This window comes from Pristiophorus japonicus, chromosome 13 (assembly GCF_044704955.1).
Source record: "Pristiophorus japonicus isolate sPriJap1 chromosome 13, sPriJap1.hap1, whole genome shotgun sequence".
Classification (NCBI taxonomy): Eukaryota; Metazoa; Chordata; class Chondrichthyes; family Pristiophoridae; genus Pristiophorus; species Pristiophorus japonicus.
In genome coordinates this window covers 65,865,441-65,889,775 of record NC_091989.1, presented here as the reverse complement: position 1 = coordinate 65,889,775, position 24,335 = coordinate 65,865,441, and the positions used below count along the sequence as shown (strand labels likewise).

The 24,335-nt window shown below is 45.7% G+C and overlaps 1 protein-coding gene across 1 annotated transcript in view; it reads right to left on the bottom strand.

Annotated features, from left to right (window-relative positions):
* LOC139278022 (solute carrier organic anion transporter family member 1C1-like) overlaps positions 1-22,852 on the bottom strand; it is a 68,250-nt gene extending 45,398 nt beyond the window's left edge. The window contains exons 1-6 of the mRNA XM_070896681.1: positions 22,766-22,852; positions 9,945-10,086; positions 8,948-9,080; positions 5,453-5,580; positions 5,226-5,372; positions 5,030-5,128 (exon numbers count right to left, since the gene is read on the bottom strand). Coding sequence (XP_070752782.1) covers positions 5,030-5,128; positions 5,226-5,372; positions 5,453-5,580; positions 8,948-9,080; positions 9,945-10,086; positions 22,766-22,852 — 736 coding nt within the window. The remainder of the gene's footprint in view (positions 1-5,029; positions 5,129-5,225; positions 5,373-5,452; positions 5,581-8,947; positions 9,081-9,944; positions 10,087-22,765) is intronic.
* Positions 22,853-24,335: the final 1,483 nt, after the last annotated feature.

Here is a 24,335-nt window from a genome sequence, read left to right as displayed (position 1 = left end):
GGCGCAACGGGAGGCACCTGGAGCATTACCCCAATCGCTGCAGGTTGTGCTGACCATGGGGAAAGAACAAGCTATGACCGAGGAGGAGGATGATGAGCCGGTTGAGGAATCTGTAGTACCTGCGGTCATGTCATCCTCAACGGATGAAGTAGCGGGGCCAAGCAGCTTGCAGCAGGGCACTCCAAGCCGTCCAGTGCCCATGCCGACCCCGCGGAGGTTGGGTCGGCGAGGTAGGCACGAGTAGTGACAGGCAGATGGTGTCGCTGTCGAGGGCAAGCATCGACATTGGTCGAGAGCTCCTCTAGGCGATTGGTGGGTTGCCCGGCAACATTGCCACACTATCTGCATGAATCTCGGAGGGCATGGGGCAGATGGTTGCAGCAATGCGGTGAATGGCCGACTCCATCGATGCCATGCGGCAGGCGATAGTTTCGGGATACGGCACTGCACCCCAAGGTGCCGTACCACTATCAACTTCAACAGATGCAAGTCAGGAGGAACCAGTTGCTTCTGACTCAGAAGACATTTCTTCGGAAACGTCTTCTCCTGGGCCCCCTGAATTGAATCTGCCAACATCACCCACCCCCCCACACCCTCCCCCACCCCCACAGCAGCAGCGCTTGAGGTGCCTTGCTGCAAGAAGACTTGGCCCCATTATTAGAAAGGGGAGCATGTGGGAAAGGGGGGTTTATGATGAGGTGGGTAGAGGTAGAGGAGGGAAGCATGGCCGCAGGTAGACGGGGGGGGGGGGCATAAATCTATTTTAATTAAAATTGTTGACTGTTGTTCTTATTGTTATTAAAAATGTGTTGAATGTTGGGGTGGTGGGAGGGTGTTTTTGTAGTGTTATCGTTATTGAAAATTTATTGTTGGGTGAAAAATGTTGTAGACTGTTGGGGGTGTGGGTGGGGGGGGGCGGCGGGACCGATGGGCGTTATAGTTTGTTTACATCTTTTTTACATCAATTGTTAAATTATTAAAAAATGTTATTGAACTTTACAATTGTTATGAAGTGTCTTCTATTAACGTATGGTTAAACATCAATACAAGGGTTACAAATAATCGTCAGGCCAGGCCAGACAAGGATGAAAAGTAACGCATCTGTAACTGTCACCAACGTAACTACACGCAAAGCGTTCATTTATGAGCTGGTGATGCAACAGTCTTGCAGCTGCATAACCACGGGGCTTTTCCAGTGGTGTGGGGGAGCCTGGGGACATGGGTTCATCGCCAGGCTGATAGTCCTCCCCGAGGTCCTCGTCCTCCTCCTCCTCTTCTGCCTCCCCTTTCTCCTGAGGTGGACCAGCAGTCCCATCAGGCAATTGTTGTCCTCTCCTGATATCTAGGTAATGCAACATGCAGCACACCACAATGAACTCAGTGACCTGCTCAGGGTGGTATTGTAGGTTGCTTCCTGAGTGGTCCAGGCAGCTGAAGCGCTGCTTCAGCACTCCAATTGTCTTTTCAACGATATTGCGTGTGGCTATATGGTTTTCATTGTAGCGCTTCTCGGCTTCTGTCTGAGTCTTTCACAGGGGGTTCATGAGCCAGCTGATAAGGCCATATCCTTTATCCCCCACCATCCAACCATGACCTTGTGGCTGACTCTTAAACAGGTCAGAGACAGTGCTCTCACGCAAGATGTGCGCATCATGGATACTCCCTGGAAAATGTGCATTTACTGCCATGATTATTTACTTGTGGTCGACAACGAGCTGCACATTCAGGGAGTGGAATCCCTTTCGGTTCCAAAACACCTCTGCATCCTGTAAAGGTGCTCGCAGGGCAATGTGCATACAGTCTATTGCTCCCTGCATCTTGGGGAACTTTGCTATTCTCGAGAACCCCAAAGCCCTCTCTCTCACTCTGTGCCTCCCTGGTCAAAGGGAAGTGTATAAAGTCCATCCTGCATGCGTAAAGGACTTCAGTCACCTGTCGAATGCAGCAATGTGTGGCATGCTGAGAGATGCAGCAAATGTTGCCAGCTGAGGCCTGAAAGGAGCCCAATGCATAGAAGGAAAGTGCTGCAGTAATCTTAATCTTAGGCAGTGCGGTCCTGATGGTGCTGGTAGGCTGCAGATCTCCCTTAATTAGCTGGCATCTCTCACTGATGACCTCCTTTCGGAAGCAAAGCCTTCTAATGCACGTGTTATTGGACAAGTCCAGGTATGATCACTTATCCCTGTAAATGCGTTGGGTGTAAGGTCTCCTCCTCAGCAGTCTGCCACCTCTTTGATTGGGCACATAATGCTCTTCAATGAACCTTCTCCCATCTCTATTCTGCAGCATGTGAGTACAGGGGCAGGGAGGTGTTGCTACAGTTGTACAGGGCATTGGTGAGGCCACACCTGGAGTATTGTGTACAGTTTTGGTCTCCTAACCTGAGGAAGGACATTCTTGCTATTGAGGGAGTGCAGCGAAGGTTCACCAGACTGATTCCCGGGATGGCGGGACTGACCTATCAAGAAAGACTGGATCAACTGGGCTTGTATTCACTGGAGTTCAGAAGAATGAGAGGGGACCTCATAGAAACATTTAAAATTCTGACGGGGTTAGACAGGTTAGATGCAGGAAGAATGTTCCCAATGTTGGGGAAGTCCAGAACCAGAGGTCACAGTCTAAGGATAAGGGGTAAGCCATTTAGGACCGAGATGCGGAGGAACTTCTTCACCCAGAGAGTGGTGAACCTGTGGAATTCTCTACCACAGAAAGTTGTTGAGGCCAATTCACTAAATATATTCAAAAAGGAGTTAGATGAGGTCCTTACTACTAGGGGGATCAAGGGGTATGGCGAGAAAGCAGGAATGGGGTACTGAAGTTGAATGTTCAGCCATGAACTCATTGAATGGCGGTGCAGGCTAGAAGGGCCGAATGGCCTACTCCTGCACCTAGTTTCTATGTTTCTATGTTTCTATGTCATCAATACTGGGTGAAAAATTACAGGCCCCATCACTATAAATCACTATAAATGCCCTAATCTGGCTTCAAAATTCTTAAGTTGTCCTCAACAAACACAATATAAACTCGAAATTGACCACAGTGTGATTAGATGATTGGAAAGATTCTAAAACGCCCTTAAAATCACTCACGAATGACTTCAATGCTCCCATCCACTACAAGTAGCCTTTTATTAAACTTCCTCCGATTTACAAAATGGAGTCCATACCACCGGGTTAAGGCCAGATGATTGCAGCTTTTCTTGAGCGTCTTTTTGGGCGAGCAATCATTTGGGCGGTATATGGGCGAGACGCCGAAAGTAGCGCTCGGCGATAATCTGGGCGATATTTGGGCGCTAGTTTCCATTATAAACATTATTCTGGGCCTTACACAAGTGATGAAATCATATTTTATTTTTAAAAATAGGCCGGGCGATTCAGCTCATTCCTGTAAGCCGAAAGTTGCGCCAGCAATAAATGGGCGATAATTGGGTGCTAGTTTCCATTGCTCATCAAAAATGGGCGAGAAACTGAATCTCGCCGGTTATATGGGTGCTAAATGGGCGATAAATGGGCGAATATGTGCTGGAAGTCTAGCCTGATATAACAATATAATGGCTGCAGTGCACCTTAGGTGTTGCTGCAGAGCAGTTTGCACATCTCAGTCATGCAATCTTAGCAGTATAACTGAGGCTGAACCAGTATCAAGTTTGCAAGGGAGGCAGAGGGAGTCACTAGGAGACGTGATGCCTGGCTTCAGCTTCACACTGAGCGGGGACTCGGCACAAGGTCAACTTTCAAAACTCGAGTTTAAAAGGCCAACATTCTAATGTTAAAGAGAACAAAGGAGAGCAGAGGATTTGATCGTTGCACTATTCAAAGTTATAGTTGGAGGTTGGGGGCAGCATATAGCCCATACAAGATTCACAGTAATCTGATAGGGCCTCGTCAGTAAAACAGGCCTTATTCTCTCCCTTGTATTGCTATAGCTAGACTGACAACAAGGTAGATTTCCTGATCGGTCACACACGATAAACAACGAGAAATGGACTTAACCAATTGGAAACAAACACCCCACTTCACTTTCTGGTTGGGTGGTTAAGTGGAGCCAATGGCACCCAATAGTTTCTTAATTGCAACATTTAAATAAGGCTCCATAACATCATTTAGGTAGCCAGGCAGAATTTCCCCAGAGTTGACACTGGAATAGCTCTGATTCATAAATCTGTCCATGTAGAATGACCATCCTTGGTTGGCCCATATAAAATGACCATCCCTGTTTGGTAGAGACTAAGTTTCTTTAAAATATTTTGCCACTCCCATTTCTTTTGGAATGCCCGCATTATTGAAACAATGGATTGCCCCAGTGGAATCACTCCATACTTGTGTGAGCAGAAGTTTCTTTTAAAGAGGCATACAAGAAGAGGCCTACTGTTGTGTTGTGAGGCTGATTGTTCCAGTTTTTATGATCACCGGAGAAGAGTTGTGTCATCTGCTTGCAAGGATACCTGCAGTTAGTATGCACCATAGGGTTGGCACTGCCAGTGGTGCTTAGCCTCAGCTGTGCCCAAGTTCTCTGGCCCTGCCTCCTTCCAGGCATGCTGGTGTATAAGAGGGGAGCCTCGATGAGGACATGTCCACACTGAGCACTATCACCTCCTTCAGCACCATCATCACTGTTCCAGGTATAACGCAGTGGATGAGACTGCCGTGCCACTCCATGTCTTGGCCAAAAACTCATTCCAGCCACCAAATATATGGTGCCATCCATTTTTCCTTAGTCCAAAACAGCCTTTACAAAGGCTAAATTTGTCCTCGTGGCCACATACCTTTGAGTGAACGCATCCCTTTAAATTAATCCCCCCCCACCGCCCACCCCAAAGCAGCTTACACTGAATTTCACAGCCCCCATGTTGAGCTCCCAGAGCCAGGTTCAACATGGGCCGTGAGCTGGTTCATGTTATGCGTATAAAGCAGACCCCACAAAACCATGTGCAACCTATACAGAAATGGTCAGGCAGGCACGGCGAACATGACACCTGACTAACACCGAATCACAACAGTGAGAAAAAAATCCTTTAAGCTTTCCTTACCCAAATCAACAAATCCAATGTCAACAAAAAGCTTAGCACAGTACGATCCCAGTAAATATCCAAACAACGGGCCGATGAGGGCTATTGTATGTAAAATTCCTAAAACGCACAAGAAAAAAGGTTTCTCAAGACACTGACTACAACATATTTAGTTTATCAAATATTTTGACATCATTACATAACAATTTTAAGTTACCTATATAAAAAGAAGCATTTTCCTCTGTGGCATGATCGTCAAGGTAAGATATCCCCAATGGTCCAGTTGGTGTTTCACCGATTCCTCGCAAAAGATTTCCAAGGAATATATATACCCACATGGAGGAGCCAACCTCTTTCTCACAACCTGACCAAGATCAGAAAACATCCTATTTATAACATTATTCCATTTAGATCGACGATGTTCCACTCTATCGGAGCACTTACCATGTAGGAGGACATCCGCAGAGGGCTCCCCAGGTGTCGGGGTTAATGGACTGTTTGACTTGTTTGAACACTGAGAGGTGCTGGTCGTCGAATTGCTTGAAAACGTAAGTGCTGTTTCATAGTTGTAGCTGGAGCAAGAAAACCATTGTCAATAGCTTATTGCATATATTACAAGTGATGAATAAGGAAGTGTACATATAGCGAAAGTGAGACTAGCATCAAGAGTACATTTCATGCTATCAACGGAAAGCTGCATTTGAAGGGAGCGGGAACTACATATTATACATATACATGTGTGTGTATACATGCACAACTACATATTATACACACACACAATACATTTATATTATACACACACAATACATATATATTAGACACACACACACGATACATAATTATACACACACAATCCATATACATTACACTCAATACATATATATTATACACACTCTATACATATATATTATACACACACTGCACATATATATTATACACACACTATACATATATATTATACACACGTGCATTATACATATATATTATACACACGCACACTATACTTATATATTATACACACTCACACTATACACATATATTATACACACACACAATACATATGTATTATACACATATTCTTTGTTGAAGTAACAGAGAAGGTTGATGAAGGTAGTGCAGTTGATGTTGTGTACATGGACTTTCAAAAGGCGCTTGATAATGTACCACATAATAGACGTTAGCAAAATTGAAACCCATGGGATTAAAGGGGCAGTGGCTGCGTGGATACAAAAGTGACTAAGGGACAGAAAGCAAAGAGTGACGGTGAATGTTTATTTTTCAAATTGGAGGGAGGTATAGAGTGATGTCCCCAAAGGCCGATATTAGGACCACTTTTCTTTTTTGATATACATTAATGACCTAGATGGGTATACAGGTCATAATTTCAAAGTTTGCAGATGACACAAAACTGGTAAATGTAGTAAACAGTGAGCAGGAGTGTCACAGACCTCAGGAGCACACAGGCAGGCTGGTGGAATTGGCGGACACATGGCAGATTCAATTTAATGCAGAAAAGTGGGAAGTGATTGATTTTGGTAGGAAGAATAATGAGAGGCAATATAAACTAAATGGTACAATCTTAAAGGGGTGCAAGAACAGAGAGACCTGGGGGTGTATATACACAAATCTTTAAAGGTGGTTTGGGCAAGTTGAGAAGGCTGATAAAAAGGCACATGAACAGAGACAACGGGTACGACAGTTATGCTAAAAAAAAGACTTAAAGACCATTGGATGTCTCAAAGTGCTTCACAGCAAATTAAGTACTTTGGAGTGTTGTAATGTGGGAAACGCAGCAGCCAACTTGCACACAGCAAACTCCCACAAACAGCAATGTGATAATGACCAGATAATCTATTTTTTTTTTGCTATATTGATTGTGGAATAAATATTGGCCAGGACACTGGGGATGACTCCCCTACTCTTCTTCGAAATAATGCCATGGGATCGTTTACATCCACCTGAGAGAGCAGATGGGGCCACGGTTTAATGTCTCATCTGAAAGATGGTAACTCTGACAGTGCAACGCTCCCTCAGCACTGCACTGGAGTGTCAGCCTAGATTTATATGCTCAAGTTCCTGGAGTGGGACTTGAACCCACAACCTTCTGACTCAGAGATGAGTGTGCTGCCCACTGAGCCACAGCTGACACCAACCTTTATAAATCACTGATTCAGCCCCAGCTACTACTAGCACTAGAAGTTCCAATTCTATTGCATCTTTAATGTAGGAAAACATCCCAAGGTGCTCCACAGGAGTGTAATCAAACAAAATGTGACACCAGCTGGAGTATTGTGGCTAATTCTGGGCACCACACTTTAGGAAGGATGTAAAGGTCTTAGAGAGGGTGCAGAGGAGATTTTACGAGAGTGGGACCAAAGAATTTAGTTATGTGGAGAGACTAGAGAAACTGGGATTGTTCTCCTTGGAGCCAAGTAGGCTAAGGGGAGATTTTATCGTGTTAAAAATCAGTAAACAAGAAAAACTATTTCCGCAGGCAGAGGGGTCAGTAACCAGAGGACTCAGATTTAAGATCATCGGCAAAAAAAACAGAAAGGACATAAGGGGAAAAAAATCATACAGTGAGTGGTTGTGATCTGGAATGTACTTTCTGAAAGGGTGGTGGAGGCAGATTCAATAATAACTTTTAGAAGGGAATTGGATAAATATATGAACTGGAAAAAATTACAGGGCTATTGGTAAAGAGCAGGGCAGTGGGACTAATTGAATAGCTCTTTCAAAGAGCTGACCCAGGAACGATGGGCTTAATGACCTCCTTCTGCGCTGTATTATTCTATGATTCTATATATTATACACACACACATATTATGCGTACAAATATGTATGTGTGTGTGTATAATCTGTGTGCATGTTCTTCTTCTTAGGCAGTCCCCCGGAGTCGAGGATGACTTGCTTCCACACTAATATAAATTCTAAAGTGACTGATGAGACCAATGCGGGACCTACAGACTGTCACAGGTGGGGCAGACGGTGGTTGGAGGGACGGGTGCATGGGATGCTTGATTTGTCGTACGCTCCTTCCGCTGTTTGTACTTGGCTTCCGCATGCTCCCGGCAAAGAGACTCTAAGTGTTCGGCGCCTTCTCCGATGCTTCTCCTCCACTTTGAGCGGTCTTAGGCCAGGGATTCCCAATAGTCGGTGGGAATGTTACATTTTTTCAAGGAGGCTTTGAGGGTGTCCTGGAAGAGTTTGTGAGTGTGAGTGTGTGTAATATTACACACACATATATATATACTACGCATACATATACTACATTCACAGAAAAAGGGACCTAGCTATAGAATTCAATCGCCAAAGTACCAGTAAAAATCTTTGAATATCAGTGAATGAAGTTGGAATTTGTCGCTGTAAACCAGTAGTCCCGAGATCCTCCTTCCATGACATAAATACCCTTACTGTGGCAGACTGTGTATCCTCCAACTCACCACGAGCAACACCACGGGAGATCTGCCAGTCAGTTATATTGTAGTGATTTATCTGTTAATTAAGTAGCACCCAATTATTAATCAATATTGGAGCTGGACAATGACAGTTTGTTCCCGTCTATTAGCTCACTGAGAAACAGCATTGTTGCTTCCCTCTCACTAATCATTCTGAGTGCTTGCTCATTTATTTTAATTGTGTTTTTAACTTGTGTTCCAGATCGATTGTCCTCCACTTTAGTTTGATTACCTATGTGCAAACCTAGATGAATAATTTTCTGACATTGTGCTCCTGATGGGGGAATTTTTCCTCACTGGCAGCATAGAACAGAAAGCGGGAAGTGGCTGTGGGATATTATCTGCTGAGTTAAACGGTCTGAATATAGCATGGGCCTTAATTACTGGTGTTCGCTCCCAGAAGGTGAAGCCCTCTGCCTGCTGCACAAAGTCAGAGAAATACTCAATATAAAATATTAATAATAGTAATTTAAAAACTCACTGTCCCATGAAGAAATGAGGCAAAGCTATTAAAATAGTTCCAAGAGCCATGACTAGGGCTCCAACTGCAATTAGCCTGGGCCTGTGAAATTTCGCTCCAAAATGGCTCACGAATGCAATCACAAGCAAATTCCCTTAACCAAAAATAGAAAAAAAAACTCGTTAATGGCTTGCAGTTTAGGTTCCTGTTTTGTTTCAGAATTCCGGCACGGACACAATGGGCTGAATGGCATCCTTCTGTGTCATAGTTTTTCTATGATTAAGAACATAAGAAATAGGAGCAGGAGTAGGCCATACGGCCCCTCGAGCCTGCTCTGCCATTTAATACAATCATGGCTGATCCGATCATGGACTCAGGTCCACTTCCCTGCCTGCTCCCCATAACCCCTTATTCCCTTATCGGTTAAGAAACTGTCTATCTCTGACTTAAATTTATTCAATGTGTCAGCTTCCACAGCTCTCTGAGGCAGCGAATTCCACAGAATTCCCTCTGAGAGAAGAAATTCCTCCTCATCTCAGTTTTAAATGGGCAGCCCCTTATTCTAAGATTATGCTTCCTAGTTCTAGTCTCCCCCATCAGTGGAAACATTCTCTCTGCATTCACCTTGTCGAGCCCCCTCATAATCTTATACATTTCGATTAGATCACCTCGCATTCTTCTGAATTCCAATGAGTAGAGCCCCAACCGACTCAACCTATCCTCATAAGTCAACCCCCTCATCTCCGGAATCAACTTAGTGAACCTTCTCTGAACTGCCTCCAAAGCAAGTATATCCTTTCTTAAATATGGAAACCAAAACTGCATGCAGTATTCCAGGTTTGGCTTCACCAATACCCTGTATAACTGTAGCAAGGCTTCCTTGCTTTTATACTCCATTCCCTTTGCAATAAAGGCCAAGATTCCATTGGCCTTTCTGATCACTTGCTGTACCTGCATACTATCCTTTTGTATTTCATGCACCAGGACCCCCAGGTCCTGATTCTAGATCAACACTTACCGATTTCAAAGCTTCCATCGACAACGCCAATTAGGGAACTCGATATGTCAAAGCGTCTCTCTATCTGTGTGATTGTACTCTTCATATAGCTCCCAGATAATGTTTTCGCCAGGTACAAGAAGGACAAGGCTGCAAGAAATAGCTTCAAAAATGCAAGACATTTGTAAATGAATGATTAATTTCTATTAATGATCACTAAGAAATATTTGTGGGTTAAAGTCTGCCGATGAAATGAAGCCCGATGAAAGCAGAAGAAACGAGGCTCTTCCAGACTACAGTCTTGTTTACTCTGATAGAGCATGACTGTAGAGTAAGGATTCTGATCAGTTCCACTTCATTAACAGGCGTAAAGTAGGGAAAATGTGCAGATATCCATTTCATCAGACTTCCGCCCATTTAACATGTCATCTGATTTTCTAGCCAAAGTTTTTTATAACATTGGTGCTAGTTTACAGTTAATTAAATGTAAAGCTCAATAAATTGTTCAGATGTCATCGTAATTTCCTGCTGGCTATTCTGGTACGTCAGCTCCCCACCCATAAAGAAAGGGGTTCCCAGGGCATGCCGATTGTGGAAGTGTATTCAAAAAGCCCAATGGTAAGATTTGCAAATGGTGTTCTGAGGCGATTTCTTAATTTTTTTTCTTTTTTTTGTTTCTTTCCAGTTTACTTCTAGTTGGAGTCTTTGTGCCAAATGTTCTGGCACCGCTCTCTGTTTGGTGGATCTACAATGCAGGGAATGCCACTTTACTTATGTTTTTCCTGAGTGGTGAGGGGAATACTATCAGGTCAGGTTGCAGCAGTCAGACTGTGCCAGCTGTCAGTACCCACTCAACTGGCATTTTCTGCCTTGACATATTACCCTTTATTGGTCTTGAACTTGGCTTTTACCAGTTTGCCCTCATGTCTCTTTATCCTCTTTGCCTTGTGCCTCAGTGATGAGAACCAAATGCAATATTCAAGGTGTGCCTTGACCAGAGCACTGTACAGTTCAAGTATGATGACCTCAAACTTATACTCTTACTGATTGGGCAATATAACTCAACATTCTGTGTTCCCTATCATGATTGGACATGGAGGGACCAATGACTAGCTGGAGCACCAACAGTCATTTGCTCCCCAGAAAATTGGTCACTGAGGCCTAGAATAGACCTGATGCACCCAATGCGAGTTGCTAGCGCAAATGGGTGCTTGAGGCAAGGGGGCTTAATTCCACAATGTGGTGGCACCCCAGATGTGCTGTACTCTACTTCCTACAGCTCCCATTTAAGTGATTAGAACATATCTATTGGTGAAAATTGGTTTAAGTAAAGCTAAATACATCTAAACTTGTATTACTCACAACCCCCCCATCTTCGCACGCGCCCACGAGATATCTGCGCTCCACTAATTCTGCCCTCTTGATCATCCCTGATTATAATCATAGAATCATTGAAATTTACTGCACGGAAGGAGGCTATTCGGCTCATTGTGTCTGTGCTGGCCGATAAAGAGCTATCCCGCCTAATCCCACTTTCCAGCTCTTGGTCCGTAGCCCTGTAGGTTATGGCACTTCCAAGTGCACATCCAAGTAGTTTTTAAATGTGGTGAGGGTTTCTGCCTCTACCACCCTTTCAGGCAGTGAGTTCCAGGCCCCCATTACCCTCTGGGTGAAAACATTTCCCCTCAAATCTCCTCTAAATACTTTAAATTTATACCCCCTGGTTGTTGACCCCTCTGCTAGGGGAATAGGTCCTTCCTATCCACTCTTTCTACTCCCCGTCTAATTTTATACACCTCAATTAGGTCTCCCCTCAGCCTCCTCTGTTCCAAAGAAAACACCCCCAGCCTATCCAATCTTTCCTCCTAGCTAAAATTCTCCAGTCCAGGCAACATCCTCGTACCATCAGCAGGCCGGGGCCATTAGAGGGAGCAGCATGCAGCGCCTGGCCTGAAAATGATCACCAGCACCAAAATACTCTCCCACTGATATCCCTTCCACCTGCCTAGCTTCATTCCCTAAAACTTCCAGAATCACCTCCTCCCTTGTTGGGCATGCTACTACTGGCTAAAAAAGTTCTCCATTGATGGCCGTGCTTTCTGTTGCCTAGACCTTAAGCTCTGGAATTCCTTGCCTAAACAGCTCCACCTCTCCTTCCTCATTTAAGACACTCCTTAAAATCTACTTCTTTGACCAAACTTTTGGTTAGCTGCCCTAATTTTCTCCTCTTGTGGCTCAGTATTAAATCTTTAGTCTTATAATACTGCTGTGAAGCGCCTTGAGACATTTTACTACTTTAAAGGTGCTTTATAAATACTACAATTTATTGTTGTTAATTTTCCAGTGAGAATTCCTGCACGAGGGAAGAATCTCACAACATGATTTTCAGGCTGGTGCCGTGTCAAACCAGACACAGGAAGTGCCTAAGGGCTCCCTTGGACTTCATGTGACTTTTTGTTTGCACTAGTTTGCAATGAATTTACAATATTTATCCTGTGCAAAGTCTGCCACAAGCACTAGCAACATCGAAAGTGTGACCGCTGTATATAGGTATTCCCAGAGCTCTCTCACTCAGGTGCACAGAGCAGTGGCTGGAATATAAATACACCAAGGGGGAGATATCGGCCCAAAAATTCCTACCTCCCCGGGTCTGTATGGAGTGTCTATGGACCCGGGAAGGCATCGAAAAAGCCGGTTTTCAGCGCGCAATGCATCTCGGGAGCAAGGACATTTGCTTGGGCAAGATTGCGGGATTTACCCATATTTTGCCCAGCAAATGTCCTCAAAATTCTTGAGCCTGATAAAAGCAGGCGCATGGCCAACTTTTACAGGCACAGTGTTTAAAAACAAACATAACCATAATAAAATTAAATTAAATAAACACATTTTATTGTTAAAAACTCTGCCCACTAAAGTAAGTTTATTTTTAACCCAAATTACAAAACTTTAAAAAATCGGAAAAATATTGTTTTTTTCTAAGCCATTTATTAACTTTAATTTCAATTAATTTTAATTATGTGAGGTCTGTTTTTTATTTTTTATTAGTGTGTGTTTGTTTTTTTTCCCATTAATAGCAATGACAACTGGTAGATACGGGGTTCTCATTGCTATTAATGGGAAAGCTGTGGAACACAGTACCTGATTGGCTGAGCAGTCACACGTGACTGCATCTTCTGCCTGGGAACCCTCCGGACGGGAACGCATTTTGCAGCGCAGGAAGAGAAGGCCTCCCCACCGGAATCCGGGGTGACTCCTAGACCACCAGGTACTTTCATTAAAATTCTCCGGTCGGAGGCCCACGGGAAGCCTCCGACTGCAATTTCCAGGCCCTCATAGGATCTCCATAGCTAGCTTATCAAATGGGCAAACTGTTCCATCTGCTCTGTGTTTTTATAATGAAGATCCTGACATATATAACTCCAGACCTTAAATTAATTTGCATCCTTCCTTCTTCTACGACTATATCTATATCAGTACTTGGCGTAACTAAAAAATTCTGCTTAAACAAACATTTAAATATATTTACTACAATTGCAAACCCAAGTTGATGCCACCTCAAGGTTTGCTTTCATGGCAGTGTTAATTCAGACCTGTGCCAGTGTAACTCAGTATCCAATCTGATGGTGAATCGCCCTCACTGCACCCACCATAATTACTTGCCACAGCTCCACTCAGTACCACAACTACCGAATTACCCTTGCCATCGGGTGTGGTTTTAATTCAGTCAAACTGAAGTTAGCAATATGCATGTCCAAATCCAAAACAAAGGTTTTAGCATACAACTGTTTCACTGAGCTTGTTCAATATAATGGGCTCAATTTTCCGGCTCATTTGCGTCATTTTTTTGGCACGTGCCATTTTTTCTGGCATGATTATTTAATTCAAAGTTTCCTTCTGGAATCTGCAGTGGCGTAACAGCTTTAGATTTGTCTACGTTAGATTTTTTTGACGTTCCCAGCTTTCTGCATTTTTCGCAGTTTGCCCCCAAAAAATGTATTCTAGGTCGGCGTATCTGGCCACTCCCGAAAAACCTTCTGCTGAGTTAACAGAAAGCAGCGCACATTGAGAAATCCGCGCTGAAAGACGCCATTGTTTTTCATCAAAGTTTTTGGAGGGAGACTTGAAATATCCATAATAAAGTTCAACTTTTTTTTACCTTTCAATGGAGTACATGGAAGTTTCTTGGATTTCTGAAGTTTTCATTTTTTTTTACTCACATGCCACCACCGAACGTTTTCAAGCAGGGCTGGAGGGGGGTCATGGCTTCGGCCGTCAGAACCGGCCCCGTGCCCGGACACAGGGGCTTGGGGCTCGGCTCGAAAACAAGCCCCGGGGTGGGGGCGGGGGGGCGCGGAGGGAGGTGGCGATCGGAAGGCTTCTGCACTAGGCACAGGCACAAGACTGCAATGAGTTTGGGGGATGGGGGGAGAAGGGGCGAAGTCACAAGACTTGGTTATGGTCCATCCATACACACCTTGGGGAAAGAGAACAAAGAACTTGTCCTGACTGCCTTCCTGCCATTTTGAGCTCCTTGCAAAGGTAAAATGTAACTATGGGGGCAATACTGACAATGCCATACCTTGTGCGAGCCTTCTGCATGATGGTGCTATGTAGGAGACAACTGATTCGACGTCATCGCATGAGGAACATCAGAGCCTGTAGGGTGCTGGGCAGGAGGCCTTACCCACGTCGGATATGTAGAGACAGGCATTCGTACCTGCACCTGAGTGATGCAGACTATGTCAGAAGGCTGCGTTTCTGCAAAGAAGTTGTTCATCCTACGCAAGAGCATTATATCTGCCATGTTTCAGCAGCAGCCAGAAGGGCCAGCTGGCTACTGGGAGACAAAGGGTATGGCCTCGTCACCTGGCTCATGACACCCCTACACATAAACCGGACGGAAGCTGACCAGGAATACAACATGTCTCACATTACAACACGCAGCATCATAGAGAGGGCCATTGGCATCCTGAAACAGTGTTTCCGATGCCTGGACCATTCAGAGGCTACTTGCTATACTCCCCTGAGATTGTCGGTCAGTTCACTGTTGTGTGCTGCATGCTGCATAACTTAGCCATCATGAGGCAGCAGCAGCTGGTAGGAGAAGACCCACCTGCGGTGAGAGTGGCTGATGATAATGATGAGGAAGATGCAGATGATGAGCAGGAGAACGAGGACGAGGAAGCCATGCAAGTATCTGAACCCGAAGCACGGCGACGGAGGAGGGCGGGCCATCGTGTCCCTTTAACGATTGCTCGAGCCTTGCACCAGCAGCTCATCTGTGAACGTTTTGCTGCCTGAAGGCTCAGCGACAACTATTCCAAATGGACCATGTTTACTGCTTGGACCTGTTCAATAATGTTGTGTTGTGTTAATGGAACAAATTAGGGAAATGATTCTTGTTTACTTCAAAAATTGTGTTAATAAACGAACAAACAATGGAAATGATTCTTCGTGAGTTCCAAAAGTTGTGTTATGTGTCATGTATTCAACCAGCATTGTAACCCATGTATAAACTGACCTAAGTTGTACACCGTGAGAACAATGACCACTAGGTGGGAGACACTCCTAACCTGGACCTTCAGGTAGAAAAGGGGAAGCTCCACCCACTTCCTGCACTTGAGTGCTAAGGAATAAAGGACAGGTCACAGACTGACCTTCTCTCAAGCATGGGCCTCGTGTGCATTTATACTGTATAGTAAGGATGTATCAATGGCGACAAGAAACTGGGATTTAAACCACGCGAGCATGGCCACGAGCAGAACAGATGAGAGGTACTGTGTTAAGGAATGGTTGGGACAGAGATTCAACATTGTTAAAGCAGCACACAGTTCTCCAGGCAGACAAGGGCAGCCAGGCATGCCCCAACATGTAGTCGAACCCAGAGGGGGAGTTCGACAGAGACAATGGCAAGCCGAACGGCGATTCACGCCATTGCAAGGGACAATGCGGGCAGTAATGGGGCCATCACCACCTGTTAATGGCGCATTTAAGGGCAATAATAGGGGTAGTCTGGGACGATCGACTGGCAAGGGACATTTTGTATCAAACCGCATCTCATGCTGGAGGCGTGGAGGCACACACTCAGCCGGAGTTTGCAGAGATGAGCAAAATACCTGCAGAAATTGCAGAAATGGAAACTTGGGGAAATCGCTGGAAGCTGAAGTTCAGCGAGTTCATGTGGAGCACGTATACAGTTCATATACCAGGAAGCCACCGATAATGATGAAAGTGCTCCTCAATGGCATCCCAGTATCAATGGAGTTAGACATGGGTGCCAGCCAGTCCCTGATGGGTATCAAACAGTTCGAAAAGTTGTGGGCGTCCAAGGCCAGGAGGCCAAAATTATCACCGATTGACGCACAGCTACGGACTTACACAAAGCAGATCATTCCGGTGCTAGGCAGTACCACGGTAGTCATGATCCACAAAGATTCGGAGAACAGACTGCCACTCTGGATTGTCCCAGGGGACGGTCCCGCACTACTGGGGAGGACTTGGCTTGCTGTCATGAACTGGAAATGGAGCGATGTCAATGCAATTTCCTCTGTGGAGCGAGTATCATGCTCACAGATCCTGGACAAATTTGAATCATTATTTCAACCTGGCATTGGCACGTTCATGGGTGCCAAGGTAGTGATTCACATAAACCCGGACGCCAGGCCAGTACACCACAAGGCCAGGGCGGTGCCGTACGTGATGCGGGAAAAGATAGAAGGCGAATTGGACCGCCTGCTGAGGGAAGGCATCATCTCGCCAGTCGAATTCAGTGACTGGGCGAGCCCGATTGTGCCGGTGCTCAAGGCGGATGGGTCGGTCAGGATATGTGGCGATTACAAGGCCACCATCAATCGGGTATCACTCCAAGACCAGTACCCGCTACCGAGAGCGGAGAACCTCTTTGCGACGCTATCCGGTGGCAAACGTTTTTCAAAATTGGACCTGACCTCAGCTTACATGACCCAGGAGCTGGCGAGTGAGTCGAAGAAGCTGACCACCATCACGACACACAAGGGGTTGTTTGAGTACAACAGATGTCCGTTTGGGATTCGCTCGGCCGCCGCGATCTTCCAACGAAATATGGAAAGCCTCCTCAAGTCAATTCCAGGGACGGTGGGTTTTCAGGACGACATCCTCATTACGGGTTACGATACTGAAGAACACCTCCACAACCTGGAGGAGGTGCTACGCAGACTGGACCGAGTAGGGCTGCGACTGAAAAAGGCGAAGTGCGTCTTCCTAGCTCCAGAGGTAGAATTCCTGGGGATGAGGGTTGCAGCAGACGGGATCAGCGCTACTGTGTCCAAGACGGAAGCGATCCAGAGAGCACCCAGACCCCGTAACACGACGGAGCTGCGTTCATTCCTGGAGCTCCTGAACTATTTTGGTAACTTTCTTCCTAAATTGAGCACGCTGCTAGAGCCGCTACACGTGCTCCTACACAAAGGTCGCGAATGGGTCTGGGGGGACAGCCAGGAAAGGGCTTTTAATAGAGCACGCAATTTGTTATGTTCCAACAATTTGTTAACGCTATATGACCCATGTAAGAAACTTGTGTTAACGTGCGATGCGTCGTCCTATGGTGTCGGGTGTGTGTTGCAGCATGTCAATGCCAAGGATCAGTTACAGCCGGTAGCTTATGCCTCCAGAAGTCTGTCCCAGGCAGAAAGGGGCTACGGGATAGTAGAAAAGGAGGCGCTCGCATGTGTATATGCGGTAAAGAAAATGCACCAGTACCTGTTTGGCAGGAAATTTGAGCTGGAGACAGATCACAAACCCCTAACGTCCCTTTTGGCCGACAACAAGGCCATAAATGCAAACGCATCGGCCCGCATACAGAGGTGGGCACTCACGTTAGCCACCTATGACTACACAATTCGGCACAGACCGGACACTGAAAACTGCGCCGATGCACTCAGCAGGCTCCCACTAGCCACCACTGAGTGGGCTACCGAGCATGCTGCTGAGATGGTCATGGCTGTTGAAGCTTTCGGAAGCGAAGGCTCACCCGTGACAGCCCGTCAGATTAAAGCCTGGACAAATAGAGACCCGCTATTGTCTCGAGTCAAGAAATGTGTCCTGAATGGGGACTGGGCAGCCACGTACAGGGCTGAGAAATTTAAACCATTTCACAGGCTCAAGGATGAACTCTCGATTCAGGCCGATTGTCTACTGTGGGGAAACCGCATAGTCATGCCCCAGATGGGCAGAGAGGTGTTCATCAGAGAACTCCACAATGGGCACCCGGGCATTGTCACGATGAAGGCAATTGCCAGGTCACACATATGGTGGCCAGAGATAGACGCAGATCTGGAACTTTGTGTTCACAGGTGCAACACGTGTGCCCAGCTGGGCAATGCACCCAGGGAATCCCCCCTTAGCCCCTGGCCATGGCCCGCCAAACCTTGGTCACGCATCCATGTGGACTACGCAGGTCCTTTCATGGGAAAAATGTTTTTGGTTGTAGTAAACGCCTACTCCAAATGGATCGAGTGTGACATTTTAAATTCAAGCACTTGCCACGGTAGAAAGTCTACGGGCAATGTTCGCCGCCCACGGTCTACCGGACATCTTGGTCAGCGACAATGGCCCGTGCTTCACAAGCACTGAATTCCAGGACTTCATGGCAGGCAATGGAATTAACCATGTTAGAATAGCACCGTTCAAGACGGCCTCAAACGGCCAGGCAGAACGAGCAGTGCAGATAATCAAACAGGGGATGCCTTGAATCCAAGGGGGTTCCCTACAAACCCGCTTATCACGCCTCCTGTTGGCCTATAGATCCCGACCACACTTGCTCACAGGGGTTCCACCCACAGAGCTACTAATGAAAAGGACGCTCAAAACCTGGTTATCCCTTATATACCCCACCATTAAAGAAATTGTCGAGAGCAGGCGCCAGTCACAATATGACTACCATGACAGGAATGCGAGGGCGCGATGTATTGATGTAAATGATCCTGTTTTTGTCCTCAACTACGCTGCAGGGCCCAAATGGCTCGCAGGCACTGTGGTTGCCAAAGAGGGAAATAAGATTCTGGTAGTTAAACTTACCAATGGACAAATCTGCCGCAAACATGTGGATCAAACAAAAAGGAGGTTCAGCAACCCCATAGAAGAAGCAGAGGAAGAACACGATACAGAGTTCACTCCACCACAGGTGACCGAACACCGGAACCAAAGGGAGGAGAGCCCAATCACTGTGGGCAGTCTGGATAGGCCTGAGGCACCGCAAACAGCAGACACTCAGGCCAGCGCCCAACAACCGGAGTCCCAACTCAGGCGCTCTACAAGGGAGCGTAAACCACCAGAGAGACTTAACCTGTGATCCCAATAAGACTTTGGGGGGGGGAGGTGATGTCATGTATTCAACCAGGAATGTAACCCATGTATAAACTGACCTAAGTTGTACATCGTGAGAACAATGACCACTAGGTGGGAGACACTCCTAACCTGGACCTTCAGGTATAAAAGGGGAAGCTCCACCCACTTCCTGCACTTGAGTGCGAAGGAATAAAGGACAGGTCACAGACTGACCTTCTCTCAAGCATGGGCCTCGTGTGCATTTATACTGTATAGTAAGGACGTATCATTATGGAACAAATAATAAAAATGATTCAGATTTAATGTAAAATATATTTTATTCAAAAGTTTAACAAACAGTTCCTTGTACTTAACTTAACATTAATAAAATTATTCTTGTATCAAACTTTAAAGTTTTCAGTTACAATCACTTACACACTTTAAGATCACTTACAAACTCTAAGATCGCTTACTAACTTTTAAACTTGTAAATTTACATAACTTACAAAAATCTTTTAATTTGAGAACAAGAGTTCCAACAGTAACAATAATAATAACAGCAGCAGCAGCAAAGAAAGGCTGCACCCATCTCTCCTCCACCTTATTGTAAGACTGCATGCCGCGCTTGTTTTTGGTGACTCCACCACCCCTGCCCGCAGGTTGTGGCGCAGTGTTTCTGGTATTGGTACCAAGCTTATTCTTTCTAAGATCTCAGGTAATGTGCACCTGTTGAGTGGGGGGGGGGGGTGGGTGGGGGTGGGGGGTAGGTGGACGGCAGGCGGCAATGTGAAGGGCCCGTCTTGGGGCTCTTCAGAGGCTGGTGTGGGGATTGGAGTGGGAGTGGCAGTTGATTCTGTCAATGGGCACGGGGTCTGGGCGTGTTCCCTTTTTGCAGCAGCTAACTCCAACATGCTGTCCCTCGTGCGCCCTGACAGTGTCTCAACGACCTGCAACATTCCCTCCCTCATGTTGAGCAAAACTAACTCAACGACCTGTGACATTCCCTCACTCATGTTCGGTGGTAGTGTTTGCACCATCTCTGACATTCTCTTCCTGATGTTCACTGACAGCGCATCAGCTACCTGTGACATTCCCTCCCTCATGGTCACTGACATGGTTTCAGCTGACTGAGATATTCCCTCACTCACAGTCCCGGACATCATTCCCATTTCTCATGAGATTGCTGTTACTTCTCCCGATAGTCCTGCTACTTCATCACCCAACCCACTGATGGTGGCCAGGAGTGATTGCGCAAAGTCATTGCCATCATCTGAACCACGAGCTCTCCTTCCCCTCCTCCCCATGGGTGTGGCTTGCACCCCACCACTGGGACCCACAGCCTCGGAAGGTGGGGCCCTAGGTGTACCTTGCTGCACCCCAACACTGGGACCTGCAGCTTTGGAAAGTGGGGCGCTGGGTGTGCCTCGCTGCACCCCACCACTGGGATGTGCAGCCTCGGAAGGTGGGGCCCTGGCTGTGCCTCGCTCCACCCCAACATTGGGACCCGCAGCCTCAGAAGGTGGGGCCCTGGGTGTGCCTCTCTCCACCCCAAAACTGGGACCCGCAGCCTTGGACGTTAGAAAACCATGGAATATCCCACCAACACTCAAACCACTAGTCACAGAAGTGGCTGGCACCTCAATGGGTAGCATCTGCACCTCCACCAAAGCTAGTAAAACAGTGGGGGCTTCATCCATCCATCCCCTCCCCCTTACCCTCACCCCCATGCTCTTGGTCTGGAGGGTGAGATTGGAAGATGTTCTCCTCTTCAGGTTCATCTGAATCTTCTTCTGCATCGTCAGGGTTGGCTTCAAGTTCTGCAAAATATAACAGAACAGATAAATGATTATCAGTAGAGAAGGGGGCAGGGTGGGTAGCATAAATAGGCTCACACAGCGCAGGCAGCAGGCTGATTTGAAGGACCACAATGAATGATAGCACATTGCATCAACCCAAGCGTAGCTGACAGAGACATCCCCATGAACCAAAGCATGGCTAGCCCACGCAGTACTTAACATTTAGCAAAGCCAGACTGTGGAATTTGCAGGACTTACCCTCTCTCTCGAGTGTGGGCCCAGTTTGTACAGTGGTGGTTGCTTTTCTCCAGGCAGCGGAGCAACCCTCTCTTCCAAGGATGTCAGTGACTGCAGATTTGCCGGGCCTCCTCCTGTTCGAGTTCTTTCCCTTTTGTTATGTGCCACCTTCCTCTACAAAGATGAAAATGCAACTTTTTAGAGAGGGTGCCTTTCTGCTGGGTGGGACATATACAGCTGGTCACATTTACAATTGCAATTCCATTGAATAAATGAAAATGTTACTTACACTAACTATTTGACCAAGGTCCTGCCACTTCTTTTTACGCTGGCCTCCAGATTTCGTGATGGTCACCATTGTGCAGTAAGCTTCTGAAACTTTGTTCAAGTGTTTCTTCATTTCTTTTGGGTGGAACTTTTATGGGACCACTGCTGGTGTCCAGCTCCTGCCATCTGGTCTCAATCACAGTAACTAGTGCCTCCACTTCTTCCTGTAAGAAATTCTTGGTCCTTGCACCGCATTGCATCTTGAATTGCTGCAGATCCGATTTTTCTAATGCTCTCACACAGCACACCTTCTCACACAAATGGCTCTTTAAAAATGGCCGATTGCCAACCCAGAGCTGTACTGCGCATGCGCGTCCATTGAAATAACGTCAAAAACCTCACTTTTTTTGTCGTGCATGCGCAGAAGGTGCAGCATCGTTTTTTCAGCGTAGACAGCAAGCTCCACCTCCCAAGGTGACTGGACACACTGCATAGCACCAAATTTGAATTATGCATCGGGGAAACTTTGGCAAAATATTTCTGCCGCATTTCTGGCCTAGAAAACTGGGCGTGACTCTGGCAATATGCCAGAAAACAGGCTTGAGCAAAATTGAGCCCACATTGAGTGGTATTTTGCTAATCTGTCAACACAGATTTGGCATCCTGAGCTTGAATTAAGATACCAGCCGGGTGCATGCAACCAAGTTTGAATTTGGTTCCTCACAGGCACGATGGATCGAGTGGCCTCTTTCCGTGTTGTATGATTATGATTGTCCCCTGGTTGGAACTCTGAAAAGTTGGAAGGAGTCCAATGGAGTTCGTGTTGCCACATTCAAATTGGATCACCCTTAATGTCAGATGTATTCTGACATGCGAAAGGGACTTGCAATGCAAACAGGTTTTGCAAGAGCTGAACTTTAACACTAAACAAACTAGAAGGGCGGGGTGGGTTGCGCTAACGTATTCAGCAAAACACATACCCCTAGTTCAAATATCAGCCACTGGTTTAAGAAAAACTGTAAAAATATATATTTGCAGCATTATATAAAAACGAATGTAACTCGGTATCCAATCCGAAGGTGAATCACCACCATAATTCCTGTTCTACTTGCCACATCTCCACTCAGTCCCACATATCCTTACACTGTTGAATGTCCAAAGTCTGTCCCTTGGATTAGGACTAAAGGGCCCATGTATCAGCCGAGGTTCATACAGCTTTACATAACAATGTTCCCATACCTTTAGATTATTAAATCGGGAGTGTTTCTGTTTTGCGGGGGGTAACTCATTGTTCGAATCAACCTTTTCCTTGAGTGGATTTTCCATTTTGAAGCTTCAAGCGGTAGACAGGAGACAGATTACGTGAAAGGTGCAACGGGATCGTGGCTCGATAAATACACTCTCAAATAATTTCTATAAATGTAAAGCAAGGCAAATATTTCGGTTTAACAACAAAAGTAAACACATGGGTACAAAATAGCGAGAACTTATTCAATCTAGCGTGGAGTAAGTGAGAAGTGGTCTTACTTGAAGTCCTGGTCAGAGAGGCTGCACAATTCCCTTTGAGGACACGACTCCTCCAGTGAACCCAACCCACTGCCATTAATGATCAACGCATTGAAATCCCTCTTACCTTTAACTCCTGAAACCCAAATCCTGATATTAACTCTTCCCATTATTAGCTGCGAACTCAGCTTTGCTCTGATTCAATTGAGGGCCATTCCCAAGACTGTCCATTGTTGGATTCTCACGAACTCGGGGGTTAGTGGCCTCTGAGATCTCACTGGTTAAGGCCAGGACCCTACCAGGTGGATTAAACCCCAATAAACCCCGAGAAAGCAAAGAAATAACGCTGCTCATTCTCGGATAGTAATTAAAAATCGACACGTGATAAAGCTTTATAAAATGTGATCTCCTTACACAAATATGCCTTTTCAGTCCAACTTATTAAGGATGAATTAAGACAGAATGCAAGCATTCAGCGGGATTATTTCTGTTGTGCTAAACTGCGACATTTTTAATGATTTGAAGTTCCAGGTACATTTATAAAGGACATTTTTCTTAAGTTCTGCTTCAGAACTGTGTAATAATATTGCAACTAATTGACTTAGAGAAATGAGACCTTTTTTCTCATTAAATGGTAATACGTGAGCCTTTGGGACACGGGCCATTCTCAAGAATGTAAAAAGTGAACTGAATAACTGATATAGTTGGCTGCAACATTTCTGCATTCCCCGTCCGCTGTCCCAGCTAGTGTTACTGTCTGATTCGAACTCCCAGCTTCAGTAAGTTTAAATGTCACACACACACACACACAGAGCCTAAAACGCTGCCAGCACATTAACATTTATTACCACTTTCCAAGGAACGAGTGTGGTTAACAACTGAAATTACAAAATGTGGAATGACATACTGGAAAAGGGTGCAAGACGTAAACATGGAGGGGGGGGGGGAGGTAGGAGATTGTATTTACATAAAATTGCAATGTGATTTGAACTTTGAATGAATGACACACTCAACGCTGCTTTAAATGCATTTGGGGGGCGAGGGGGTTTGAGCGCCTGAAAAGTGAAAAATAAATACAAGTTCCTCTTTCCTTAATACCAGTCAAATATTGTGTTAGCCAGTAAATCTTTCCGTACGTCGTTTGAAGATTTTTTTTTAAATACAATTCGTACTTGCCGTTCGACTTCTTGAAAATCCCTTGTGCAGCCTCCCGCTCCCCAAGTGACCGCTGTAATTGTTAACAATCCCACTGAAGGTGCAACGGGTATACGTCTTGCGAGTTGTCACACAAATTATCCAGCTT